Here is a 25,595-nt window from a genome sequence, read left to right on the forward strand (position 1 = left end):
TATGTTTACTCTTGATGAATATCCAAAATGGATATTCTCTGTGTACTTGTATTCTGTCTCCAACAGGGAGTTAAGACGATAATACATGGGATGTAAGTCATGATTCCCTTGTAAATTTTAAAGTGTCATTTTTAGAAACTTTAACTGAACCTGTTACATGTATTTTTGCATGCACAATTTGACTTCTTAGCGCAAATACACAGATATATTTATACTGATAACACCTTCTAATTTATTCAGGTGAGTATGATGAGAGTTGTTGTTCACTTCTCTGCTTTCCACGATAATGATGATGAATTTATTGTAAAGAAGCTAGCAGTTGTAAATCATGACATTCCCTTTCTTTCAAAATTGCATATTTAAACTACCATATCCATTAAGTAAGTTATCTGAGCCAATCATAAGTACAAACAAGTATATAAGTGAGAATGTGTATGGCATTACCTGGCACGAAGGCGATGTAGAGTATTTTCATCTTAAAGAAATTCATCAATCATCAAGTTCAAATACTAAGAGTACGGAATAAGTAGAAAATGTTTTCTTGAAAAATTGTTCAAAGAAATGTTAAATTGACTGTCCAAAATATATTGCATTAAGTTTTCACGTTCAGAAGTGTGCGCATAATAAACATCGTTTCTGACAATATAGGTGGAATGTTCATGAAGCATTACTCTGTAGTCAATAGGTAAAAGTGTATGATTATGTTTTACATGTGAATAACAGTGATAATTACATACCTATTTCAATTAAGAAAAATAAACTTCATCATGGATAGTGACGAATGGTTAAAAGTGTTACTAGCTGATAAAGTGACTGGTGAAAGCGTTACTGGGATTTACGGCGTTGACAAACTTCGTGTAATGGTAAAAACACCTGCAGAACTGCTGATTAATCTTGATACATCCAATTCAAATGGATCACACTGGGTTGCAGTGTTCATTGATGAGAAAAAAAGGATATTATTTTGATAGTTTTGCTATGGACATCCCCAAGGAAACCAAACAACCTTTTTTTGAAAAATACTGATGTATTTTCCAAACAGTCAACAATATCAGGATGCTGATTCTGTGTTTTGCAGATATTTTGTTTTATTCATTTTGCATCATATTATTCGCACTCAAACATTTGAAAATTGTTTAAAAATGTTTAACAAGAAAAATTTGAAGAAGAATGATGGTATCGTTTATAAACATGTAAACAAATTTTTAAACAGAAAACACAATTTTTTATTTTTATTATATATATTTACAGTGTTTTACTTTTATTATGTATACATTTTTATTATATATTTTTTTTAAATTACAACTTTTTTAAAAAAAAATTACATATTTTTTAAATTACATTCCTGCATTTTATTTACAATTCCTCATTACAATCTTGAAAATGCATTGGTTAATCATGTTGATATTTTCTATTTCCACAAGAATTTAACTGTCGTGCGTTAAGATATGCACATCCTGATTTCTTTACAATATTTGTATGAAAAGAAAAATATTCATTAAATGTGTTAACACACAATTTAGTGAAGAACAATGTTTTGTTTCTAAATCAATATCATTATCTAATGCAAATATTCTCTTAACCCGGCAGTTCCCAGTGTCACCTACAGGTGACACTACTTTGGATGCATGTAATTTAATTTCTTTTTCTTGAAACTTAGTTTCGAATGTCAAAGGGTGAAGAATTGTCCTTAAACAAATGAGTGGCACTAGAACTCTAGAGCCATCTAGTGGAAACTTCTGCATTGATGTTTCCAGAATGGCGTCACCGAATGTTAGCAAGATGAGCAGGTGTGCCCGAAATGACGCTTCTACCAGTCACAGAAGGTGAGTGGGTGTAATATAAATGTTATAGTATTTTTCTTCAAGTATCAGTTAGTGATAATATTTGTTTTGTAGAAAATAAATCTAAACTCTAATTTATCTTATGACCAGTTGAATTTCTGTTGTCACCTACAGGTGACACTGGGATATAGAGCTACTTTTTGCATTGAAGAATGTAATAGGTACTACTATCGTATAACCTGGAATATTGTGCTTTTGTGTGTCTGTGTATGTGTGTGAATACGCGTATGTGTGTGTAGAGAGAGAGGGGGGAGAGAAAGAGAGAGAAATGTACGTAACTTATTCACTTGTGGCAATAGAAAGGGTAAAAAAGGGCCCACCTTCTATATTACTATTTGTGTTAGGTAAAGTTAGTCTACTTGTGTGATAAAAGATAAGAAGTCAAGATTGCTGTTTGGTGATATTTTGTCCCTTGTACAGAAGAAAATACACAATTAGTTACCGTCTACATTGGTAGAAAAATTAAGTCTTATTTACCGTCAATAAACTAATAAATTTAGTTTTCAATTGGGTGCAGAATTTTGTTGCAAGGAATATGCACCTTTTGTAGAGCTTTTATTTCATATTCGTTTACATTTTTTGCTATCAACTAAAAGAGACTTCTCAGGCTCCATTCAACATAATATCCAATGAATATGTGCGAATCCAAAGCAGCCAAAGTTTCTTTTCGAATATATATCTTGCTTCAGTCGAGAAAACTACTTATCCCACAGGCATTTCATATTATTTTGGAATTTTAGAGATTCGAATTCATCTGCTATTTTATACAAAATAACTGTTTGTCACAGTGATTCCAAGATTACTTTATTCAAAAAAATCTATCTTTTTTCAGCTTGAAGCTCCATGAAATTCTCGACTGTTTGGAAGAAAACGAATCTGATTTTGACCTACAAGAAATAGTTTTAATTCCTCCTGAAGATGACTATAACACTGAAGAAGACAGCGGAGATGAAGATGTGGCTGATATGAATCGACTACCGCCAAGGGTTTTGAGGTCTTCTGTTGAAGTAAACATTACTTCACAAGAAGATGAAGTTGAACACACAAAATATGCTGACAGGGAGAAAAGTGTTTATAATAGTGGTGATGTACCTTATAAGAAAGGGAAGCAAACGAATAAATCAGTGACTAAACATTCCAGTTTTATCTCTGAACGTAGAGAGTGGTCCGGAAGACACGAGGTATTCACAAACCAATGTGGACGGGGAGACAAAGATGAAGTGGTTTCTCATAACAAGGACTTGATAGTTTCTCCAACGGAGTGCTTTGAACTTTTTTTCTGAGGAAGTTATTGAACATATTTGTGAAATGTCAAATAGATATGCTTCACAAAACAATCACACACTCGACGTAACAACAGATGAGATTAGGGTTTATATTGCGATTCTGCTTTTAACAGGTTATCTGACACCAAAATACTTACGTATGTTGTGGGAAATCAAGGCTGATACTCACAACAAGATGGTTGAAACTAGTATGAGAAGAAATCGATTTTTTGAAATTCAAAAGTACGTTCATCTGTCAAACAATCTAAATCTCCCAGAAAATGACAAATTTGGCAACGTTAGGGCATATTTTACAATTCTAAATAAGAAATTTACTGATAATTTCAAAAAAGTAAGTTCCTCTCATATATCTATAGATGAAACCATGATTCCTTATTTTGGTCGCCATGGCACCAAACAGCATATCCATGGCAAGCTTTTTCGCTTTGGTTACAAAGTGTGGTCTGCTGCTACACGCGAGGGATACCTGATCACATTTGAGCCTTATCAAGAATCTAAATCTGCTCATTTACCCAAGCAAAACGAATTCGGTTTGGGAGCTGCTGTTGTACTCGAAATGGAATCACGTCTTCCTCGTGAATTAGGTCCTTATAATCTGTATTTTGACAACTTCTTTACATCGTTGCCCCTTCTAACAGAACTTTCAAACCGTAACACTGGTGGAACACGGACTATTAGGGAAAACAGAACTCAGAAATGCCCTGTCGAAGACACACATCTGCTAAAGAAAATGAACCGAGGATCCATGTCTTTCAAGTGCACCAAAGACATTACGATTGTCAAGTGAAATGATAATAGTGTAGTGACTATTGCGTCTAACTGTCACTCCCCACTCCCAATTTCGAAAATTGATAGAATAAGAATGATCGAATCGAAAAGAAGATAGATTCAAATTGAATGCCCGTCAGTTATACAAAAATATAACAGATATATGGGAGAGGTAGATAGGTTTGACGAAAATGTTCACCGTATGCGCATAGGTTACCGGGGTAAAAAGTGGTGGTTCCCTCTGTTTGCTTTCGGAGTCGACGCAGCGTGCCAGAATGCTTGGCTAATATTTAGAACCACAACCACTGGGAGTCGATTTACATGTTGTGATTTCAGGAGAGCAGTAGTGCAAGCCTATTGCCAAAAATATGGGAAACTTGCTAAGAAAATTGTTGTGTGTGCATCACCTGTTTCATCGAGAGTTTCATTGGAGCAGCGAAATAGTGGAAGTGTTGAAGATCACGACCGTGTGGATTGTCCCCAAAGAAGATGCGGTTTCTGCCACAAGAGAACTAGAATAATGTGTAGAAGGTGCGAGGTTGGGTTACATCAGCATTGCTGGTATAAGTTCCATAATGCCAATCGATGATTTTTTTTTCAAATCCGAACGCAAGGTTGGCAGAAAAGGCAAACAAACTCTCAGATTGATGGCGTTCAAACTGTTTCATGAACTGCTTTGGTTCTTGAACCTCAATTTATCCTGGATATTTGTTGTAATGTGTGTGTAATCTCTTATATAGGTTGAATTTTTGTTGCATTCAAAATATATACACGAAAATTATATATACTTACAATAAAACTTCCACTCTCATTAAGTTTACGCATGGTGTCAGTTTGTACACGTATTGCCCAGTGTCACCTGTAGGTGACACCATTGTACCGTGGTACCGGGGTATGAGTTTATCAAAATAATATGAAATATGTATTAAGGAGTGCCTAAATAAAACCTTTTATTTGCGAGAACGTTTAATCTTTATAAATAACGCTATGGGAATTGCCGGGTTAATCCAAAGAGATTTCTCTAAACGTATACAGTAAAAGGTTGAGTCCTTTGCACATAATTGATTGGTTAACATTACATTTACACGGTTTTTAAGTGGGATAGCAATATTGGATGTACTGTATCATTTATACGCAATTTTGTATATCAATTTGTTTTTGGCAACCTAATAACACTATATTCATTTGGTGATTTTCCCAAGCAATTGAAATTTACTGCATCATCGCATGCGCTTAGACAAAACTCACCAATAATAAATTCGTTATCAGACATTTTAAAACCTTGAATATCAAAAATGTACTGATTGAAGCATGGTGAAATTTCATTTGTGCGTTGAATAAAAATGGTATACTTTGTCAAAAAAATTCTGCATATTTAAACGATAACTAATTTTACGCATAAAGGATATAAATGAGATTTCACTATGTTCTTGTTCAAACACTTCAAAAATTTCACTAAGAGTTTTGTCGAGAGATAAGAACTTCGGTGCAAATCTTCCAATACTACGAAGATGAAACAATCATGAAGAATATTCAATTTGCCTTCCACTCATTCAATTGGGTTATTATCATGTAAGTATATTTTGTTTTTAATACACAATTCACATTAATATTCTTAGCAGTACATAACACACATGAAGCAATACCACTGTTCGAATACATTTTCTCAACCCAAAATGTCCGATTTTCGTGTCTAAATAAAACGTACACTAATTCCGGGTAATAATGAGTATCATTTAAAAGTTCCAGATATGTTTCATATTTTTTCTCTTGTTAATATTCCAATACTCTTGTTAATATATGTGTTTGCATAAGAGTAAAACACATCTTCAACACTAGGGCTTGCTATAATTGTCCAAGCTCGGGTGTCCAATGATTTTGGGGCTACATTCATACAGTCATCAGCTTAACAATCATAACCAGCATAATCATCAGCTTAACCTTCTTTATACATTCTCCGTCCACTTTTGACTATTACAACAATAATTTAAACTCCAAAATCTCGATGTTTCTGATAATACAGGTGGAGATGCTGGTGGGGTTTCGGAAACTGATAGTACTGGTGATTCTATTGCGCCAATATCAAATTCTTCATCTGACGATGATTCGTGTATCTGATTCAGCATCAAATGATGATGCTTCCATATTATTATTGCAATGATCCTTTTTTCATAGGATTGCATGATGTATCTTTACATATTTTTTCTTATAACCTGCAGTTAAAGCATATTCATTCTCACAAGGTAACCACGTGTTCACCATACGCGGCGCCAAATGTCTCTTCTATTTTTTGTCGGCATTCTCTGATGTCTACCCACCGCGGCGCCAAACTTGTTTGTTAATGCATCGGCGGTATTCTGTGATGTTACATAGCAGTAAGGATAATAACCTACACCACCAACTTCCACTTCCGTCCATATATTCGGGTTCCAAAACCGCGCGAAAAGCTCAGTTAGTCTCCTCACTTCGGCCAGGAAGTAAGTGCAAAGACCGAGTTCTGTATATGTACAATCATCAAGAGCTTCCACAACTTCTTAGGAACGAGCTTTTTAATGTTGTTACATCACAATCAAAGATTGTTCATCGAGTAATGAATACGAGGAATTAAAAGATACGATCTCTCAAATTAAAAACGAAGTCCCGCATGAATAAAGTTTATTCCGCCCTATTGATAACAATGAGTGTTATTATATTTAATACAAAAGAACAAACAATTGGAGCACACAAAGTGTTCGAGTAAATTACGAGAAAATAAGATACGAAAGAACAAATAATTAATATAATCACAGTATAGCTGTTTTACATTATGCGGATGACCTTCGTATTGTAACAAAACCAAAGAAATAATACGTTCACAATCAATTTAATTAAAGCATTTTTAATATAATATCAATCAAAATTTTAACAACAAGTTTCCAGGGAAATTTTAGTATGGTCACAGCATATCTGTTCTATTTGAATAATTTTTTGCTAAGAAGTTAAATATACGATCAAATTAAAAATAATTAATATGAACACAGCATAGCTGTTCTATTTGAATAAATTGTTACCAGGGAGTTAAAGATATGATCCAATTAAAAAAGCTGGTTCGAAATTAATTTTATTTTTAGTATAGTTGTAATAAACTTCATATCAAATTTTCAAAACGAGCACAGCATAGCTCTTCTATTTGAATAAATTATTACATCATAATCAATTTTAAAAAAGAACGAGTTTCCAAAGGAAGCGATAGAATACGTAAGCAGAGTATGCTATGCATACAATCATGTGATACGGGTCATTCACCTTAAAGGAAAATCCTCACCTACTTTCCCATGTACCACTTAACGTTACAACACTCTCCATACTTGTTAGTTGTAATGGTTTCCTTATGTTTTACAAAGTCTTGTTAGAGTGGCATCCCTTTGTGTACTAATCTGAGGAGGTCTACTAATTTCTCCTTATATTGTCTTATACGGTATAACAAGAAAATGATCAAAAACCGGGTTTTTATATTAACAATTTTTAAACAATTTCCCACGATAGAACTCGCGGAACCCCACTCGACTGATGGGTATTCCAGACTTCCGAAAGGTTCGTCCCACAACAAACAACTCTAAATCCATCTATGCTCAAAATAAGGCAATTATGTGCATTAAGACAAGAAGGTACACACATACATAAGAAAGAAGCAATTGAATATCACACTTCAAAATATAAAATAAGAAGCAAGCAAAACAACAGATCTAACTTAAAACACTTAAGCAGAATAAATGATTTTTGATTGCATATATTGTATTTTTCTCTCGTAAATATCGGACTCAGTTACATATTTCTTTATCATTGTAGACGCAAGACGAATCCCGGCGAACTTGCATAACAGTACTTTCCGATTTCAGTTTAAACGAGTCGCATCTTCAATACACTGCCTTTTGTTTGGATTGAGTCCATGACTCATTTATTTCTGTTATGTGATCCTTATCTACTACTAGCACGAGTTCCTGAATAAGAGCAAGAAGTGAACTGTTTTAGGAACCTCATTTTAAAAAGAAGTGACAGAAAAGGTAAAAAAAAATATATAGGTATTTCCAACGTAAAATCTTTGATGTGCAAAGCTATTCATCAATTACCGCGTATGAAAATGGATTTAATAAAGGCATATTTTCACCCACTTTCCAGTGACGGTATGTCTTGATCACCGAAAATCCAGAGGTGGTATCTTCATCACTGAAAAACCAGAGGCGGTATGGCATACTATCGCATACCGTCTCATTTCGAGCACTTGTCCTTTTCGTTGACCTCCAAAACAAATCGTGGCATTCCATGCTTCTTTGTCTCCAGTCACAAAACATCTGCCTCTCATATGGGAATATGAAAGAGTTAAGGAAAATAACAAAACAGTATTTTGAGTGGCCAAGATAAACAGGTAAATTTATCATTATGGTCATACGGTAAACATTGCTTCAACGCGGCCAACTTCCAAAATAGACAAGAGGCCAAATTACAGAGTAAGAAATAACGAATGTCTTAGAGGAAATTGCAGATTCAATAAGAACCAGCTCAAGATGAGCAAGTGGCCAACTTAGAGAAGTGGTGAAGTTTACAGGTTTTACAGTAAATGGAATTCAACTTCATAAAAGGAAATAATAATAACAATAGCTACGCGAATTCTATATTGAAACTGAAGTATATATATTCAGAGTGCAACAAATAGATATGGAAAAGATAGAACTTCTTAATAGAATTAGTATTTGTAAAGTATGTATTGTGATTTCCAATGTGTTCTAAATAATGTAGTTTCTTACCCGTTACAAACCATTATGGCGTCGAACGTATAAGTGTACTCCTCTCTTGTTCTTGTGTTTATGACTATCACTCTCCAACTTCCATCTAACGGTGTAACCTGCTTTACATAGTGATTGAGCTGCAAGACGAATGAATAAATTTAATGTGTGTTTCCAAAATTCTTGTTAATTCACAAAGGAAATGAAACATAAATAAGAAAGTTCATTAATATATAATTATGTTCAGCGTTTTGAACTTTTATACAAATTTGCGAGAGAGAAATGTTCCACAAAAATTAAGTTCCTCACAAGCATTACACTAAGAAAAATCCGTTCTCCGGACAGCGGTATATTGTACAAATATACGGAATCCTCTTGCTTAATACAGAAATCAGTACGGAGCATACGTTATCCGCATGCTACATAGGCACTGTCCTTAGATGTTAGATCATGCCGTTGTTGGATGTCTGATATCTAACAGTGTTCCTTATATTGCATACATATATATGTGTTACCTTCAACAGCTATGTGTTATGTGCCTCCATTTGTTTGTGAGATCCTGTCTATATTGTTACATAAGGAAAGTACGTACAGATGGAACACTTACACAGAAAGTATTACAAAACATGCGGTTTCAGTTAAACGTTTACTGTACGTTAAGTCCAAAAACTACAGGATTTACAAATGTGACATACGATTTTACATACGCCACATACATTTTTTTCTCAGTTTATGTAGGGTCTATGCCATTTTCCATGTAATGGAAAACGTTTAAGAGAAATATGTGATAGCGTGTTAATTGGTCGTTTCATGCAGAATTATATAAACGAACTATAATGTCCTATTATCATTACTTAATACTACTCAAAATGCCTAACAAAGTAACAACTAAAATTCATATTTGTTTACTTTTTAAACTGAACCTTTTCTTCGCGAGAGTTCAACTGATGTGAAACAAGCTCAACTCTACCATCCATAGATAATTACCTCAACGTATTAACGTCTGCTCTAATCAAAAGATATTATAAACATTCAACCTTATAAATAAACAACTTCAAAGTACACTAAAGTAGTTACGATAAAGCTACGACCTGCAGAAAGACGCTTACTTCCCATTTTCTCATGTAATATCAGTTTAGATTTGTATCTTGAGAAAATTCAAAGTAAATTATTTTTATACTCCTACGTCATTCCCGAACACAGGAAATTAAAAACCTTTCCTCTTCATTCTGAAAGTATATACTGTAAACAACACAAGAGGCATGCACTGCATATGCAACTAATAACCTTCAAAATTCAATTTTCTCCCAGGGTAATAGCAACATCCTAGTTGTAAACTATTGAATTAATTAAGAAGTCGCAATTCTGGAAGTTCTGTTTTTTTTTGTTTTTTTTCTAGAATAGATAATGAGTTCTGCAGTTTATTTTATCCAGTTTTGGGCGGCCCTAGCTCAGAAGCTATGCAGTTCTCCTCACGGGTCTATATGAACATTTTTTTCCTTAATTATCTTTTACAATTTGTGCAAATGATCCATTAACACCCTGTATACAGGGTGGTCGATTTTAGTCTTTCCATGGAAATATCTCGAAATCGGTTCAACATAAATGAACTGAACAAAAGCTCAAATAGAAAAGCCATGGGTCAAAATCGAATGATGTTGTCACGATGCCCCCCAGGTCCACATTTAATGGGGGCCCTGGCCCAACTTATAAATTTTAAACGAAAATATGGGTCAAGTGGTACCTCGTTTGACAGCTCTTCATACACTGAACAGCGCTGCGGCAAAAGATTGTCCATATCAAAATGACTGCCAAGACTGTATCAGATAAAACGTCCAGTACCAGCAATATGAAAATAAAAACGGAAGAAAAGAATAAAACTCTTATGGGAAATCACAGAGGGTATTTATCATTCCACTTCTTGAAAATGTTGCAACAGCGGAGAAGACGATTAGAGTAAAAGTGCCATAGTGCAAAGGAGGAAATCTAATTCCTAGAAAATCATCGTTCCAAATTCCTCCGTAAGTGGGTAAAGCGGGACGGGAAGAAACGGTGAAATTGCAAATGAGAACCTTAGTTTCTTCAAATTGTATCTACACAACAAAATTATGTGAAATGTGTTTTTATAAGGGATAGATGTCTGTGATTGAAAAAAAGTAGGTAGCATTCCTGTTAAATGGTAACTTCCATTTGGATTACAGCAATGATTTGTGCAAAAATGAAACAACTGCAATGTGAACCTAAATTGCCGAACAATGAGATTTTAGAACAATGTCCGCGGCTTAGAAATTGTTACAAAAATTCTAAGTCAAATTAATAACAAACTCTTGCCCCGTTTTCTTATGCAATCCAGAAATACATGTCTCGATCGATTAGTTATTCCTTGTCTTCAATCCAACTCACTCCCTCCTCCACCTCTCCTTGTCTACAGCAGCGTGTGTGATGTAATACACTCTTCCCATTCAGACCAAAGAAAAAAAAACAGGAATCATGTTTACAATGTTATAGTTCTAAAACAGTCTTTCATTCGTTTGTTCTGAAATATCTTTAAAGAGCCTATTTTTTTTTTAAAAAAAAAAAAGTCTCACAATCTTCCCATAGCTTCATTAATACCTTTAGTTTTATTCTTTCCCTTCTTTAAAAACTGAAAGGTAGTAAGATGCTCCCTAAGAAAACTATGGAAATTGCCAATAACGGCAGTAAGTTTTGTGCTTCCTAAAGTCTGTAATGCACGCTCACAGCTCGAGAATATCTACTGACGGAACTGAATGTTATTCAATGATTCATTTCATTTCTTTTCAGTAATTGCAAGCAAATGTTCCAAGAGCGTCATTTGGGCAGAACAGGAGGGTGTAATTTCCCCTCCCTTGAGCTTTATAAAAACATATTTTTTGAGCAAATGTATAGTAATACACTAATAAAGAAGTGAAAATTTTTTCGGCGGAGATTCTTCCCCCCCCCCCTCCCCGCATAAAATCTATAAGGAGACTGCTTTTAGCAACAAATCTATAGACTTACATTAGCACATTCCTAGAGAGATTACTTCAACTGGTTTCAAGAGTTGAAGATGTGATCTCAAGCCATACGAGATCCTGGGCGACATTGAGAGAGACAGACAGAGGGAGAGAGATTGAAATATGGAGACAGAGAGGAATGATTTATATACACAAATTTAGAACTGGGAAAAAATGATCGGACAGCATTCGTACTATGACAAAAATTGTGATTTTCTGATACAGAAGAAGGGAAGGTTTCGAACTGCGAGGATTACATTAGGCAGGTGTCAAATTAAGGTGGAGAACACTTTTGAGAGCATCAGATGATTAAGAATTTTAAAAAATCTGAAGCTTCCGTTACGGGTTTCGAACCACGAACCTTGTAATTATCGAAACATGACTTTATCCATTCTGCTACGGAGAACTCTGTACTCATGCACATACGTTTCCTGTAGCTACGTTGAAAGCTAACTTAATGGAATATTCCAAAAGTTGACTTGGTGGATGCGCCGTTCTGATAAGATATAAACCTCTTGTAATTTAGTTAGAATGTGCATAATGAACTTCTCCTTGTTCAGAACACTTTTTATGGCAGTAAAATTTGTTACTATTGTGTTAATTAGGTTACGTTTGTTAGACCCGTCTGATAAAGTAGTGCCAAACCCTGTGCGTCATCGTCTGTTAGGTGAATGGTTAATGTAAGTTACTCCTACTTGTATGGTCAGAGCTTCGAATCAAGACCATTCTTATTGATTATTTTCTTTGAGCTACGCTCACACTGTGCATTCCACAAATTCAATTTTGAAGAAATGTAGTCACAGTTAGTTTAATTCGAAATTATTTTCAAATATGATATTTGTTATTACATGCGTTTCTTTAACTTGCGATGTTTCAAACTTGATATTAAATCTTACAACCTTAATGCAACTCATTTCTCTCTTGGAGGAATTTTAAACGAATTCACTATACGTATAAACTACCATCACAACAATCTACTGTGGGGGCTAACACACTGAAACCATTCCAGGGAGGGAAACGGGTTATAAGTAAAAAAAATGTAGAGTACAAAAAATATCGGTGTCAAATTTATAGTTTTCTGGTTCGAAGAGATGAATAGTGGCTATCAAATGGCACTCCTCACTAGTTTGTAGCCTTGCATAAATGGAAAATTGTTTCAAATGTATATTTTACATTCAAGTATGATTGTTTAAAAAAGTTTCACATTCAACATTATGTTTTATAATTATTTCCTACTGTATTTCTTATTTTTAATGACATACTTTCTATATATGTTGTATTCTATGTTATACATTTCTTAATTACATTTTATGCCTTACATTTGAAGAGGAGCTTATGACAATTCAGTGCAGCAGGGACAGCCTTCACAATCCAGAGCTCCTGCTTCACGAAATCACTACTTTTCTGTAAATTAGATCTAATTTAAGAGATGATGATAGACATTTTAGTAAAACATGCCCCAAAAAGCCTTGTCTACGCCCCTGCAAAGCAGTGAAAATTTTAGTAACTGAGCAGTTAGTAATGTTTCCCCAGGAGTTATATCTCCGATTTTTCCGAGTGTGATATCAGTTTTTGTGCATTATCACTTTTCACCCGCAGTGTATTGAAACGTACTAAAAAGAAACTGTTCTGAATTCTTCACTGGTTCCCCCTATTACCTCATACCAATAGGGTCAACCTTGGGCATATCCACTTCTAAAATATCACCTTTTATATCAGAGATCACGGAAACTATCTATTCGACACAAATATAGGATATTTTCGATTCTTTTTGTCTATCACTCTCCCATTGTCAACTCCATGCCAACCAAGGCTTAATTTTGACTTAAGCAGTATCCACAGTGTCACTATTCATCTTTGCACATGAATTAGACACTAATATCGTTCGTATTTGATGTATTTTACATGTCATCTACACATCTTGGTAGGGGTGGTTTCAGTGTCTTACGTTGGTTCAAATTTCTCAATAGTTATGGGGGCAAGTATAATTATAAATTACCATTTGAAAAATAAGTGAACAGGTGATCTTTTTTGGAGAGGAATTCGTTAAGTACTTTTTCGATATCAATGTTTTGCCTTTTTTTAAGTAAGATCGTATATTCAAACACAAATCATATCTTTCAAAGCTCTAATGAAAAACGAAATGAATCGTCATATACATGTTACGTTTTTGAAGAGAAAAAGAGCAAAACATTGATTGCACAAACGTATAATGGTATCATTTGCATGCAGATTTATAACTTATAAAACGTGTTGGCTTCATAGATGAGGCGTTAGTGAAAGGGTTTTCTGCTGGTGGCCCTAAGTTTGAATCTCGTCCATTCTTGTTGCGTTTTTCTTTTAGCTAGGATACACTGAGTTTGTGCATCCCAGATCTTCAAGCTTGAACCAAATTTAACACCAGTTAGTGAATTAAAAGTAGCTGACATTATTTTCAAATACGAGACGATATTACATGCTTTCCATTAGCTTATAGTACTCAACTTTGATATCAACTCTTCCATCCTTCATTTAGCTCATTTCTTGACGTGTTTTGTTAAAAAATTCATGAATCCTGACGGAAAAAAATTGCTTACCAGTTAATGGTGACTGCTTTGAAAGCAAGTGCAAAGTATGAGAATTAAATTTGTCATATCTGTAGTTTCATATGTAGAAGAAACAAATTTGTGAACCAAAGGTTTAAGAACAACACAAGTTATTAATATAAATTTTGCCCGAGATTATCCACTTATATCGTCATAAAAGAAATACGAAAGACTTTTTGAAACGAAAAAATATAACATACAACTTTGCAAGCGGAGGCAAAGAAACCTAACGTAACAAGGCTAAAGACGATTTATTTGCGGCGCAATGGTCATGGTTGAGTGATCAAGGCACTGGCTCAGTAATCTAGAGGTTCGTGATTCGAATCCGCTTCGGGCACTTTTTTACTTTAGGTTTTTTGATGGCAATTGATCGACGATGACACACGTTTTATTATATCCAGATATTTGAATACTCGGATGTTTCAATACTTGAACTATCAAATCTTCAGGGATAATAATAGTAATAATAATACTTATTATTATCTCGTAGAAGATTAAAAGCTAGGAGCTAATTATCGCTCCGGTCATACCGTTACAAGCAGAAACGTGACATTTGGCAAGAATATTTCTGTTTTGTTTAATTTTGTCCACAAGAAGAGAAATTTCTTATCTTGTTTCTAAAAGAAACAAAATAACATGAGAATTAACACTTTACATTCGAGACGGGATAAGGGTAACTCAAATTATCATGTAGCTTTAGAGATGAAAATCGAGACGAGATGAAAAGTATTGTGAACATTTCTCGTCTTGTTACGATTCTCGAAATAGTGCATGTTCATTGTTTAAGTAACAATTGCTCTGTAGACCGAATCTTATAAGCTTTTTGTTACTTTGTATTTTACAGCTCACTGAATTATGGTCTGTGTAGGTATTTTTTTAGCAAAGCTTTAATACTTGCCTCTGCATATCCTAAAAATTAGTATATTGTATGCCTTACTGTTGAGTGATATTAAATTATTTCTATTACAGTTATTTTTCTTAAAACATACAGTAGAAGACTTTCTACATGAAACGTTAGTGGAAAGCTTTTGTTTAAAATGTGGGTAGTTGCAGAGGTGTATCTTGAAGGTACGGAAACCCTTCTCCAAAATCCGTACGTTTAAGCAAGTTTTTCCAAATTTTAGACCTACTTTAAAACTTTTATTACCATTATTATTATTATTATTATTATTATTATTATTATTATTATTATTACTGAAGTGTTGTTAATTCAGTGGTTTACCCTCTTCCACCCAGCTCCCGCATAGTGGGCATTGTGCTGAATAAACCCCGCGTGTGTAGTTTTCTCCGGATTTCGCTTTCTCCCAGTTTCTTTATTTCAATATTTCTTTCATTCTCATCACGGACTTCTTCTGCAGCTTAGCCGGCGTAACCATTATTTAAAAACAAATTTTTGTATGGCTCTTCTGAGTTCAGTATCCCTAATTTCTACATGAAATTGGCTTGGAAAGTTTCTGTTTAACATTAGTTACTTGTAGGGACATATGCAGAGGGTATGTCCTGATCGTACTTACAATTGTCACCAATCCTGACTATTTCCTAACTTTTGCCTAACGCTAGAGGCGATTTTATCGATTTTAATATAATCTGTCCTCATACGGAATTTGTCTTCTATATTATTATTATTATTATTATTATTATTATTATTATTATTGAATATTTGAGACCTAGATATTATGTCCTATTCCAATGCAAATAAGCATACTGAAGTTAAGAAAAAACAAAAGAAGTTTTTGCACCCTCTATAAGGATGAATTGCCTTATAAGAGATACTTTGGAAGGAAAATAGGGGGAAAAGAAGGTGTCAGATACTGGACAGTTTCTGCTAAGGCATCGGAAGGTTCGATTTTTACATTAAGTAGGATTTCTCTTCATCACGATACATAGTAACACCCTTTCTTTCGGTAAAAGATATTGGATTATGTTTGCGTTATATTGATATTTCAACAAAATATATATACAAAAATAGTTCGTATTAACCAATTATGGTTGAACGAATATCTGGAACGTGTTGAAAATTACTAACGGAAATATTATTTTTATTTTTAGTAAGAGTGGAAGAACGTAGAAACAATTCCACAAAGTCGTTTCAGACAAATTTATGACTTATACTAGACCTTAGGGATAACCGTTTTGTATTCATGAATTATTTGCGAAACACGCAGTTTACAGACAGTAGGAATCGAGAGTGTAGAATGTGAGTTGAAACGACTTCCTTCACAGGGGGTGAACTCACATGACGTCAAACTTGTAAGAACGAGAGAAATTGACTATGTTTTATGTTATTATACATCAGAAATATCAACTTTGTAAATTATAAGATATTTCTGAATTTCGTCGGAAGGACTCGAACCGCGCACCCCTGACTCACGAAACGACTGCTCAAGCCACTATCCTAAGATTCCTCTTTTAAGTAAGAGTCAAGAAACACTCGTGTATATAACAAATTGCAAACGTTTACGATTATATTTTATTAACGATGAAACACTGATTTCGGTCATGATAAAATATTATAGTCCAGAGAATTAAAGTTTAAATTTATAAAAAAAGACCGAAAGTATCTCCGTAACTTATCTCTATTATATTCGGTAATTTACGTTTGCATTTATTTCCAGTAACCTTGAACAAGAGGGACACGAACACAGATACATCGAGGACATTTAATATTTCAAAGGCTCTCCCATCGGGAATTGTAACTGAGACCCCACCTACTGAACCATCAGATGGGTGAGGTCCCTAGTTCGTTCCCAAAGCAAGTAAATTTGAAACGGATAACATTGTGCTCGTGGGTTTTCTCGGGACACTCCCACTTTATCATTCCACCAATTCGTCCATCATAATTCACTTGCTTTAATCATAGTCTTCCTCAACCTACCGGGAATAATCGTGGGACATTAAACGTAAAGATTATATTTTCAAGCTGTTAACCCAAACCAATCCTAATCGAGAAAGAGTTTCATATTATTTCTCATTAACGTTGTTTCACAAAAAAAAAAAAAACTATGTAGAAAAGAAACGGGGAATCGTAATTTTACTCAAAAGTGAAACAGCAGACTCATAATACCTTCACCTAAAACGAAATACCATTACGATTCCCTGTTTTTTCTACATATTTTTTGTGAAAACATTTTAAAATGAAAAATAAAATGAAATCTTCGAGTTTTGCGTCCCACGTTATGCCGATTAGGATGAAGGAAACGGTGATGATGAGTAATGAATGAAATGGTAGAATGAAGAAAGTGGGAGGAAACGGGAGAACCCCGACAAAACCCACGCACACGGTGTTTGTCCACCACAAAGTTCTCTTGGCGGGGGCTGGGATCGAACCCGGGACCCTAAGCACCAGAGGTGAACGCTCTACCACTGAGCGAAAACATTTTAATGAGCAATAATATGCAACTGCTTTTTGATTCGGATTGGTTTGGGTTAACAGCTAGAAAATGTAGTCTTTACGTTTAATGTTCCACAATTATGCATGTTAGGTTGAGGAAGAGTATGATTAAAGAAAGTGAACTAGGATGCACAAATTGGTAGAATGAGAAACTGGAAGTGTCCCAAGAAGACCCACGAGCACGAAGTTGTCCGTATCAAGCTTACTTGCCTTGGGAACGAACTAGGCATCCCACCCATCAGATACTTCATTTGGCGGGGTATCAGTTTCGATTCCCGATGGGAGAACCTTTGAAATATTAAATGTCCTCGATTTATTTGTGTTCGTGTCTCTGTCGTTCAACGTTACTGGAAATAAATGTAAAACGAGAATAACTGAATATAATAGAGGTAAGTTACGGAGATACTTTCGGTCTTTTTTTAAAAAAATATAACTTAAATTCTCTTGATTATAGTATTTTATCATGACCGAAATCAGTGTTTCATCATTAATAAAATATTGCAATCGTAAACGTTTGCAATTTGTTTTATAGACGAGTGTTTCTTGACTCTTACTTAGAAGACCAGTCTTAGGCTAGTGGCTTGAGCAGTCGTTTCGTCAGTCAGGGGTGCGCGGTTCGGGTCCATCCGACGAAATTCAGAAATATTTTATAATTTACAAAGTTGATATTTCTGATGTATAATAACATAAAACATAGTCAATTTCTCTCGTTCTTACAAGTTTGAGTTGAAACGACTTCTTTCACAGGGGGAAAACTAACATGACATCACAGTCTACACTCTCGATTCCTACTGTCTGAAAACGGCGTGTTTCGCAAACAATTCATGAATACAAAACGGTCATCCTTAAGGTCTAGTTTGAATCATAAATTTGTCTGAAACGACATTGTGAAATTGTTTCTACGTTCTTCCACTCTTACTAAAAATAATAATAATATTTCCGTTCGTCATTTTCAAACACGTTCCAGATATTCGTTCAACCATAATTGGTAAATACGAACAATTTTTTGTATATATATTTTGTTAAAATATCAATATAACGCAAATATAATCCAATGTCTTTTACCGAAAGAAAGGGCGTTACTATGTATCGTGATGAAGAGAAATCCAACTTAGTTTCTGTTAAGGCATCCGAAGGTTCGATTTTCGTATTGTTCAGTAGATGACACCTTCTTTCCCTCCCGTCTTTTCCTTCCAAAGTATCTCTTATAAGACAATTTATCCTTATAAAGGGTCCAACAAATTTGTTTTGATTTTTCTTAACTTGAGGATGCTTATTTGCATTGGAATAAGACGTAAAATTTAGGTCTCAAATTTTCAGTAATAATAATAATAATAATAATAATAATAATAATAATAATAATAATAATAATAATAATAATGGTATTAAAAGATTTTAAAGTAGGTCTAAAATTTGGAAAAAAACTTATTTAAACGTACGGATTTTGTAGAAGGGTTTCCGTACCTTGAAGATACACCTCTGCAACTAACCACATTTTAAACAAAAGCTTTCCACTAACGTTCCATGTAGAAAGTCTTCTACTGTATGTTTTAAGAAAAATAACTGTAATAGAAATAATTTAATATCGCTCAACAGTAAGGCATATAATATACTAATTTTTAGGATATGCAGAGGTAAGTATAAAAGCTTTGCTAAAAAGATACTTACACAGACCATAATTCAATGAGGTGTAAATACAAAGTAACAAAAAGCTTATAACATTCCGCGTACAGAGCAATTTTTACTTCTGGACCTAAGAAGTAGACTTTGGCATGTCACTTTTTGGTCTAAATTGAGTTATCATCTTTTTCTTACTTACGTTAGCACGATGCTTCCAGTGGAAAATTGATCTAGATCCGAAAGCAGCTAGTTTCGGAAATAGCCAGTTGTAAACTAATCCAAGTCACAGTTTGTGTAAGAGGTAAAGAATGCTATGTGCACTTAGAATATTAGTCTCAGCTTATCCTCCGATATTAATATTCAAAGTCAGACTTGAAATAGTCTACCTTGCAAGAACATTTAAAAATATTTTTTATTGTCAAATAATAACATTCTAAGTCAGACTTGAAATCTTATACCTCTCAAAAATATATTATTATATCTTTTATTTCTGGCTTATCATATTTGTGTATTTAAGCATATAGGAGTTAAATTCACTCTCTCTGGAGCGCAAGAATCGATTACAACAATAAGCGACAATGTAGCTTCTATAAAAAATAAAAACAGTGGGTGCTTAGTCTTTTGTGGTGTTCGAATTGAGCAGACACACTGCAAAATGGCTGAGATAAATCGTATGATATTGCAAATGGTCCACAAACAAACAATTGAAGATGATAGGGAAGATATTGGTAAGTACTTGTTTATTTTAATATTGGAAGGAATAAGTAAAGAGAGGACGTTTTGGTTTCAGCTCTTTTAATAGATAATAATTAAATCTTACTGATCCATCTGATTTTTAAAAAGAGTTAATCAGAAATAAAAAATCTGTATTTCCAGAGTTGTTTTCAGAAAAAAAAAGTTATTTGGGAATATTTTTTTAAACGAAGAGGATATTATATGCAGAAATACAAGTTTCGTGGTATTCTTTCAGTATGTGCTGGACAGAGGGGGGGTATTGCCAATACATTACGACGAGACCGATGCAACTCACGTAAAACGTATCTGGTCCATCCAATTTTTTAAAAGAAAAATGAAATGGCGCATATCAGGAATCTGCAAAGACTCAGTCTCAGGAAGCGTCGAGAATTAACACGGAATTGGCATAATACTTTTTTCTAATATTGTAACCCTCATTTTAATCATCCCTCGTGTTATTTTGATGGGGAAAATACTTGAAAACCCACATATTTATATTATCATTGCTTATCAAGGAAGTTTTAAGTTAGAACCACCGCCCGCTGGACGGGAGGTTCGCTCGTTGCTGTCATTCACTGCCTGCTCAAAGACCCTTCTTCCTATTGTTTTCTCCGAACAAATTTCTTCGAAATTTGACGCTAGGGTGCAGCACAAGCACACCCTACCTCAAACTTCACAGCAAATATCACCATGCAGAGTGAGGAATATTTCTGTCGTGGTTTTACGTTGTGTTGTTACCTGCTCGATATATTTTGAAAAATGGTATATTGCTGTGTTCCTTTCTGTAAATCAAAACAAGGAAAACCAGAGTTTCGTGGTGTATCTTTCCATGAAATACCTTCAGAAACTGAACTAAGGCAGAAGTGGTTGAAAGCAATATCAAGAGAGGGAACATCCAAAGGAAGCGCGTGGGTTCCTTCTGATCGTGCAGTATTTTGTAGTTTACATTTTCAAACTAACGATTATAGGGAAGATTGTAAAGTGAGAAAATTAAAACAGAATGCTGTTCTGAACATTTTCCCAAATTATCAAGCTTACAAGCAACCTCCCAGTAAAAGAAGCAGAAAGGAAAGAGATTCTTTGTCAGTTGAGGATGTATGCCAATTAAGACCTGTCAGGGTGGAAGAAGGTAAGTTCGTATTTTTTATTTAACGATTGCATTTCGAATATATAGGATTGTTTCAGGTCTGTATCCACGGAGGGGCATGGGAGGGCATGACCCCCTTAAATTTTCACTGATCTCCTAAAAGTTTCACGGTAGGCTTGTAAATGAACAATAATATGGTTGGATTGGACCCCCTAACTTCTATCGCTACCCCCCTCCCCAATTTTTGGGTTGGCTATAAGCCTAGATTGTTTAGTGATGAATAATTGTGGAAGTAAATACTACTACTACTACCACTAAATAATAATAATAATAATAATAATAATAATAATAGTGGTGGGCGAGTGGTTAAGCTCGTTGTTTCGTAAGCAAGAGGTTCGTTTCGAGTCATTTCAAATGGGTGCTTTAAAAATATGTTTGATTTATTAAAGAGCGCAGGAAAGTAAACCTTAAAGCTCATATAAAATATGATCATAAACAATTTTAGACATTTAATCAAATGCATTATTTATATTATTTATTTTTATTTATTTAGTTGTTATAATTATTATTTTGCCAATCTTTCTAATTCCATTCGTAACAGTCTTACCACATATATTTTTTTCTGTATTTTGTTTTTCAGGAGTAGCAGCCATTCAGCAAGGTTTCCCAACGGACAATGATTGTAATGTTAAAAATCTTGTGATACTGGTATTCAAGTGAAGATAGTGAATGAAGCAGAACTACAAAGACTAAAGCGAAGATATAATAAACTTAGATGTAAAACCTTCAGGTTGGAAAATAAAGTGCGGGAACTACAAGAGACGTTAGTGCATATGAAAACAAAGCAAAACACGGACCCAGAATTAAAATATCTTAAAGCTCTCAAGACTGCGGCAGAACAAGGAAATCCAACGGCCATCTATATTTTAGACCAAATTTATAATTTCGGGAAACAACGTCCACAGTGGTCAGAAACAACAATTCGTAATTGCATTGTTTGGCGTACAGTTTCCCCGAAAGGTTACGAACACGGAAGAAAGTCTAAATTAATTCTAGCCCCTTCGCGTTGCACTCTCGATAGATATTTAGGAAATACCAAATGTGAGGTTGGTGTCTGATCTCTAATAAAAGAAAGACTGAAAGCAGAAGCTTCAACTTTAAATTCGACGGACAAAGTGGTTTCTCTAATTTGCGATGAAATGGGAATCAAAGAAAGACTATTACATAACAAAGAAGAGGACAAGTTTTTTGGCTTAGTTGAAGCAGAAGATATTTACGATAATGATATCGGTGTAACGCCAGTTCTAGCCAACAAACTATTGTGCTTTGTGATCCATGGTTTATCTAAAAAGTATACGGTACCAGCTGCTTACTTTCTGGTTAAAGGTTTGCAGGGGACAGAACTTTTTTGTCTAGTTCAGAGAGTAATCAAAGAAATTGAGGACTGTGGGTTTTATATATTACGGCTTGTGACAGACAATCACAGGATAAATGTTTCTATGTTTAAGAAATTTGGGGAAGGAAGTTTGCGAACAGGGGTCGTACATCCTTGTGATCCAGATCGAACACTGTACCTGAGTTTTGATTATTGTCACCTCATAAAAAATTTGAGATCACAGTTTTTGGAGCATGATACGGCAGATAAAGGAGGGGTTATTAGCTCAAAATATGTGAAGGAGATCTATCGGCTACAGAAGGATTTGGCTATGAAACCGGTTCGTCATTTAAGCAAAAAACACCTTGATCCAAATTCCTTCGAGAAAATGAATGTACTGCATGCCGTACAACTTTTTTCTTCTTCTGTCACTTCCACAATAGAGTACATCATGGGTAATAACTTGCTCTTCAACACACAAATCAATTTTTCCGAAGCAGCTTCCACAGTCAAATTCATGAAGAACGTATGCATGTTTTTCACCGTGCATGATGTCACTGACACAACGAAACATGTAAGACACAACCATGAAAACGCTATGGAGTTTTATTCAGTTGCCGATCACCGCCTCAAATGGCAAAATGAAGAATTTTGTGCGTATTTAAAGGAAATTCAAGACGAATCTAAGAGAAACAATCTCAGGGGACTAACAAAAGAAACCTTTGAAGCTTTAATCTTCACTCCGCAATCCACTGTGTCATGCATCGCTCGTCTCTTAGACAACGGCTTTTACTACGTGTTGACGAGAAGGTTTTCTAGTGATCCCATAGAAGCGTTGTTTAGTGCTGTAAGAATGGGGGGTGGAAGCAATGACATGACTGATGCCAGAACAGCCCAAAATGCCATAAAAAGAATTGTAAGATCTGGACTTATTCTGGCATCAAAAGATGCAAATATTGCTTGCCAAAAAGACTGTGATTCTACCTCAGAATCCATCAATCTGAATTCGAGTAATATAATGTCGACAATACCTGAACTACCATGTTCGGTTCTGGTAATATTAGAAGAAATTCAGGAGAAAAGAACGCCCCTTTATGTAAATCTGGAAACTGCAGCGCAGGCGTTGGTTTCAGGATATTTGGTGCGCGTAGTTGAAGAAAAAGTAGGCTGCACTACGTGTGTCGAAAATATTTCGGTGCCACCAACAAGAACACCATTGATGGATTTGATACGCAGTCAGGATAGAGGAGGACTTCGTTATCCCACTCCTTACTTTTTGCGAATTGTGAAAAATATCCAGGCATTTGTTGAAGCGGCTTTACCATATTGCAGAAAGTCAAACTGCCTTTTCCAAACTATGAGTCATTATATAGCTCCAACGTTATGCCAATCAACTGCGTTCAGATGCCCAAAAGATCCAACCCACACATCTCAAGTGGCAACTATAGTGCTACAAAAGTTCGTAAAATCTCTTGTTACAAGCATTGGCAAGAGACAGTCCGAGAAAGTGACACGAATTCGTTTCAGATCAAGGCCTCTTTCACGGAAAATATTAAAATTGTGATTTGTGAACTTCAGAATGAATTGACTCTCCCCCTTCAAACAAAATGGAAACAGAATATCAAGTATTCAGTGTTGTTCTTCATAATGAAACTCTTATGTGAATTTTTGTGAATTTTATGTGAACTTTCGTGTAGATATTGTTTTACATTTGGTGTGTGAGAAGTGGATGAACGGCGAGCCTTATTATCGGAACAGTACCGCAAGAAGGTAAGTAATTAATTGCTTCTTTGCTTAGATTTTATTAAAGAAAATAGAAACAATCACACAAAATGATAAATACTTCGTCAGATATGGCCTAACAATTTCACAGACATTTCTTTGAAGTGTACCTTTGAACAAACATTCAAGAAATAACTATACTCAAACATTTAGAAGCCAGAATTCTGGGGTGGTATAGTAGCGACGCCAAGCGGCGAAATCTGGCGCTACTCGTGTACGTGAAAACTCATGGAATGAGCGGGCAGTAACGACGAGCGAACCTATCGTCTAGCGGGCGGTGGTTAGAACATATGATGTTACTGTGAGAACTTGCGATGCGTGTGTCTAGGTTTTCGGCCAATCTAATTTTATTTCTTTTATGTTGTACATAATCCCGTAAATGTTTGTTTGTAGTTCAGTACATATCAGGAGTTCTTCAACTGCTCTTCACGGACTCCATGGATTCGGCAAGACACTCTTAGAATTCCAATTAGGTTCAGAAAAGTAATTAATACCAAGACAACAGCTTGTGACCTTACTGCTTTATGAGCGAACAAAAAATAAATTCAAATACAGAAATGTACGAGGCGAGTTCGAAGAGTAAGAATACAAAGACTAGTATTCAATGAAGTGTAAACACACTAAAACATCTGGATTAATAACTTGGATAAAACACGTGGATTATTATAATTTTGTTTTCCGAACTCACTTTGTGGATTCGTTTATTTGGATTTGATCGTCATTCAGTCTAGATCAGCGGTTCTTCATCTGTGTTTTGCAGATCCCTTGGACTCGGCAGGACTCAACAAGCCTCCCTTAGATTCCGAATAGTTTCGGATACAAAAGCAAACGCTGAGGCATAACCGTAAAGTTACAACCCCTGTGAGCGGACAAGTAATATTTTTGTATGTAATTTTTTTAGACTAAATCGCTTGTAGTGAACATTTTGTAATATTAGAGAAACAGCCGTGAGAAGGAAACAAGAGGCTGGCACTGAAAGCCAGTGATTCAATGATACCGTGTTCCTAAGAGGCTTACACTGAAAGCCAGTATAGCCAACCCATACACTAAAACATTATTTGTCCATCTACAAAGATTGTGCCCTTAATGAACATGCTTCTCAGAATATTGTGACTTGCGTTATTGATTTTTTTTAAATTTTTATCGTTTCAGATGGAGTTGATGTGCCAGGACATAGTGGCTTAAAGTGTACTCCTACTGCACCAAGCGATGTATGTAGTATGGATGATCTTTTGGATGCTGATGATATTAATGATTCCGACTATGAAGAACCTTCATCAGTTTCAGATTCACCCCCTGAAGAAACTACAAAAACTAAAAAGTCAAGGAAGAGACGTAGAGATAA

At 34.9% G+C, this 25,595-nt stretch overlaps 2 protein-coding genes across 3 annotated transcripts in view; one reads left to right on the forward strand and one right to left on the reverse strand.

Moving 5' to 3' along the window:
• LOC145688406 (senecionine N-oxygenase-like) overlaps positions 1–25,595 on the reverse strand; it is a 299,767-nt gene that overhangs the window by 189,958 nt on the left and 84,214 nt on the right. For both annotated transcript variants that reach the window (XM_081762592.1, XM_081762593.1), the window contains exon 3: positions 8,683–8,801. In XM_081762592.1, coding sequence (XP_081618718.1) covers positions 8,683–8,801 — 119 coding nt within the window. The remainder of the gene's footprint in view (positions 1–8,682; positions 8,802–25,595) is intronic.
• On the forward strand, positions 1,718–3,274 carry LOC145688407 (uncharacterized). Its single transcript, XM_081762594.1, has 2 exons — positions 1,718–1,826; positions 2,677–3,274. The coding sequence occupies exons 1-2, from the start codon at positions 1,759–1,761 to the stop codon at positions 3,125–3,127; spliced, it is 519 nt and encodes a 172-aa protein (XP_081618720.1). The 5' UTR covers positions 1,718–1,758; the 3' UTR covers positions 3,128–3,274.

Source organism: Thermobia domestica, chromosome 6 (assembly GCF_964235325.1).
Source record: "Thermobia domestica chromosome 6, izTheDome1.hap1.1, whole genome shotgun sequence".
Taxonomy (NCBI): domain Eukaryota; kingdom Metazoa; phylum Arthropoda; class Insecta; order Zygentoma; family Lepismatidae; genus Thermobia; species Thermobia domestica.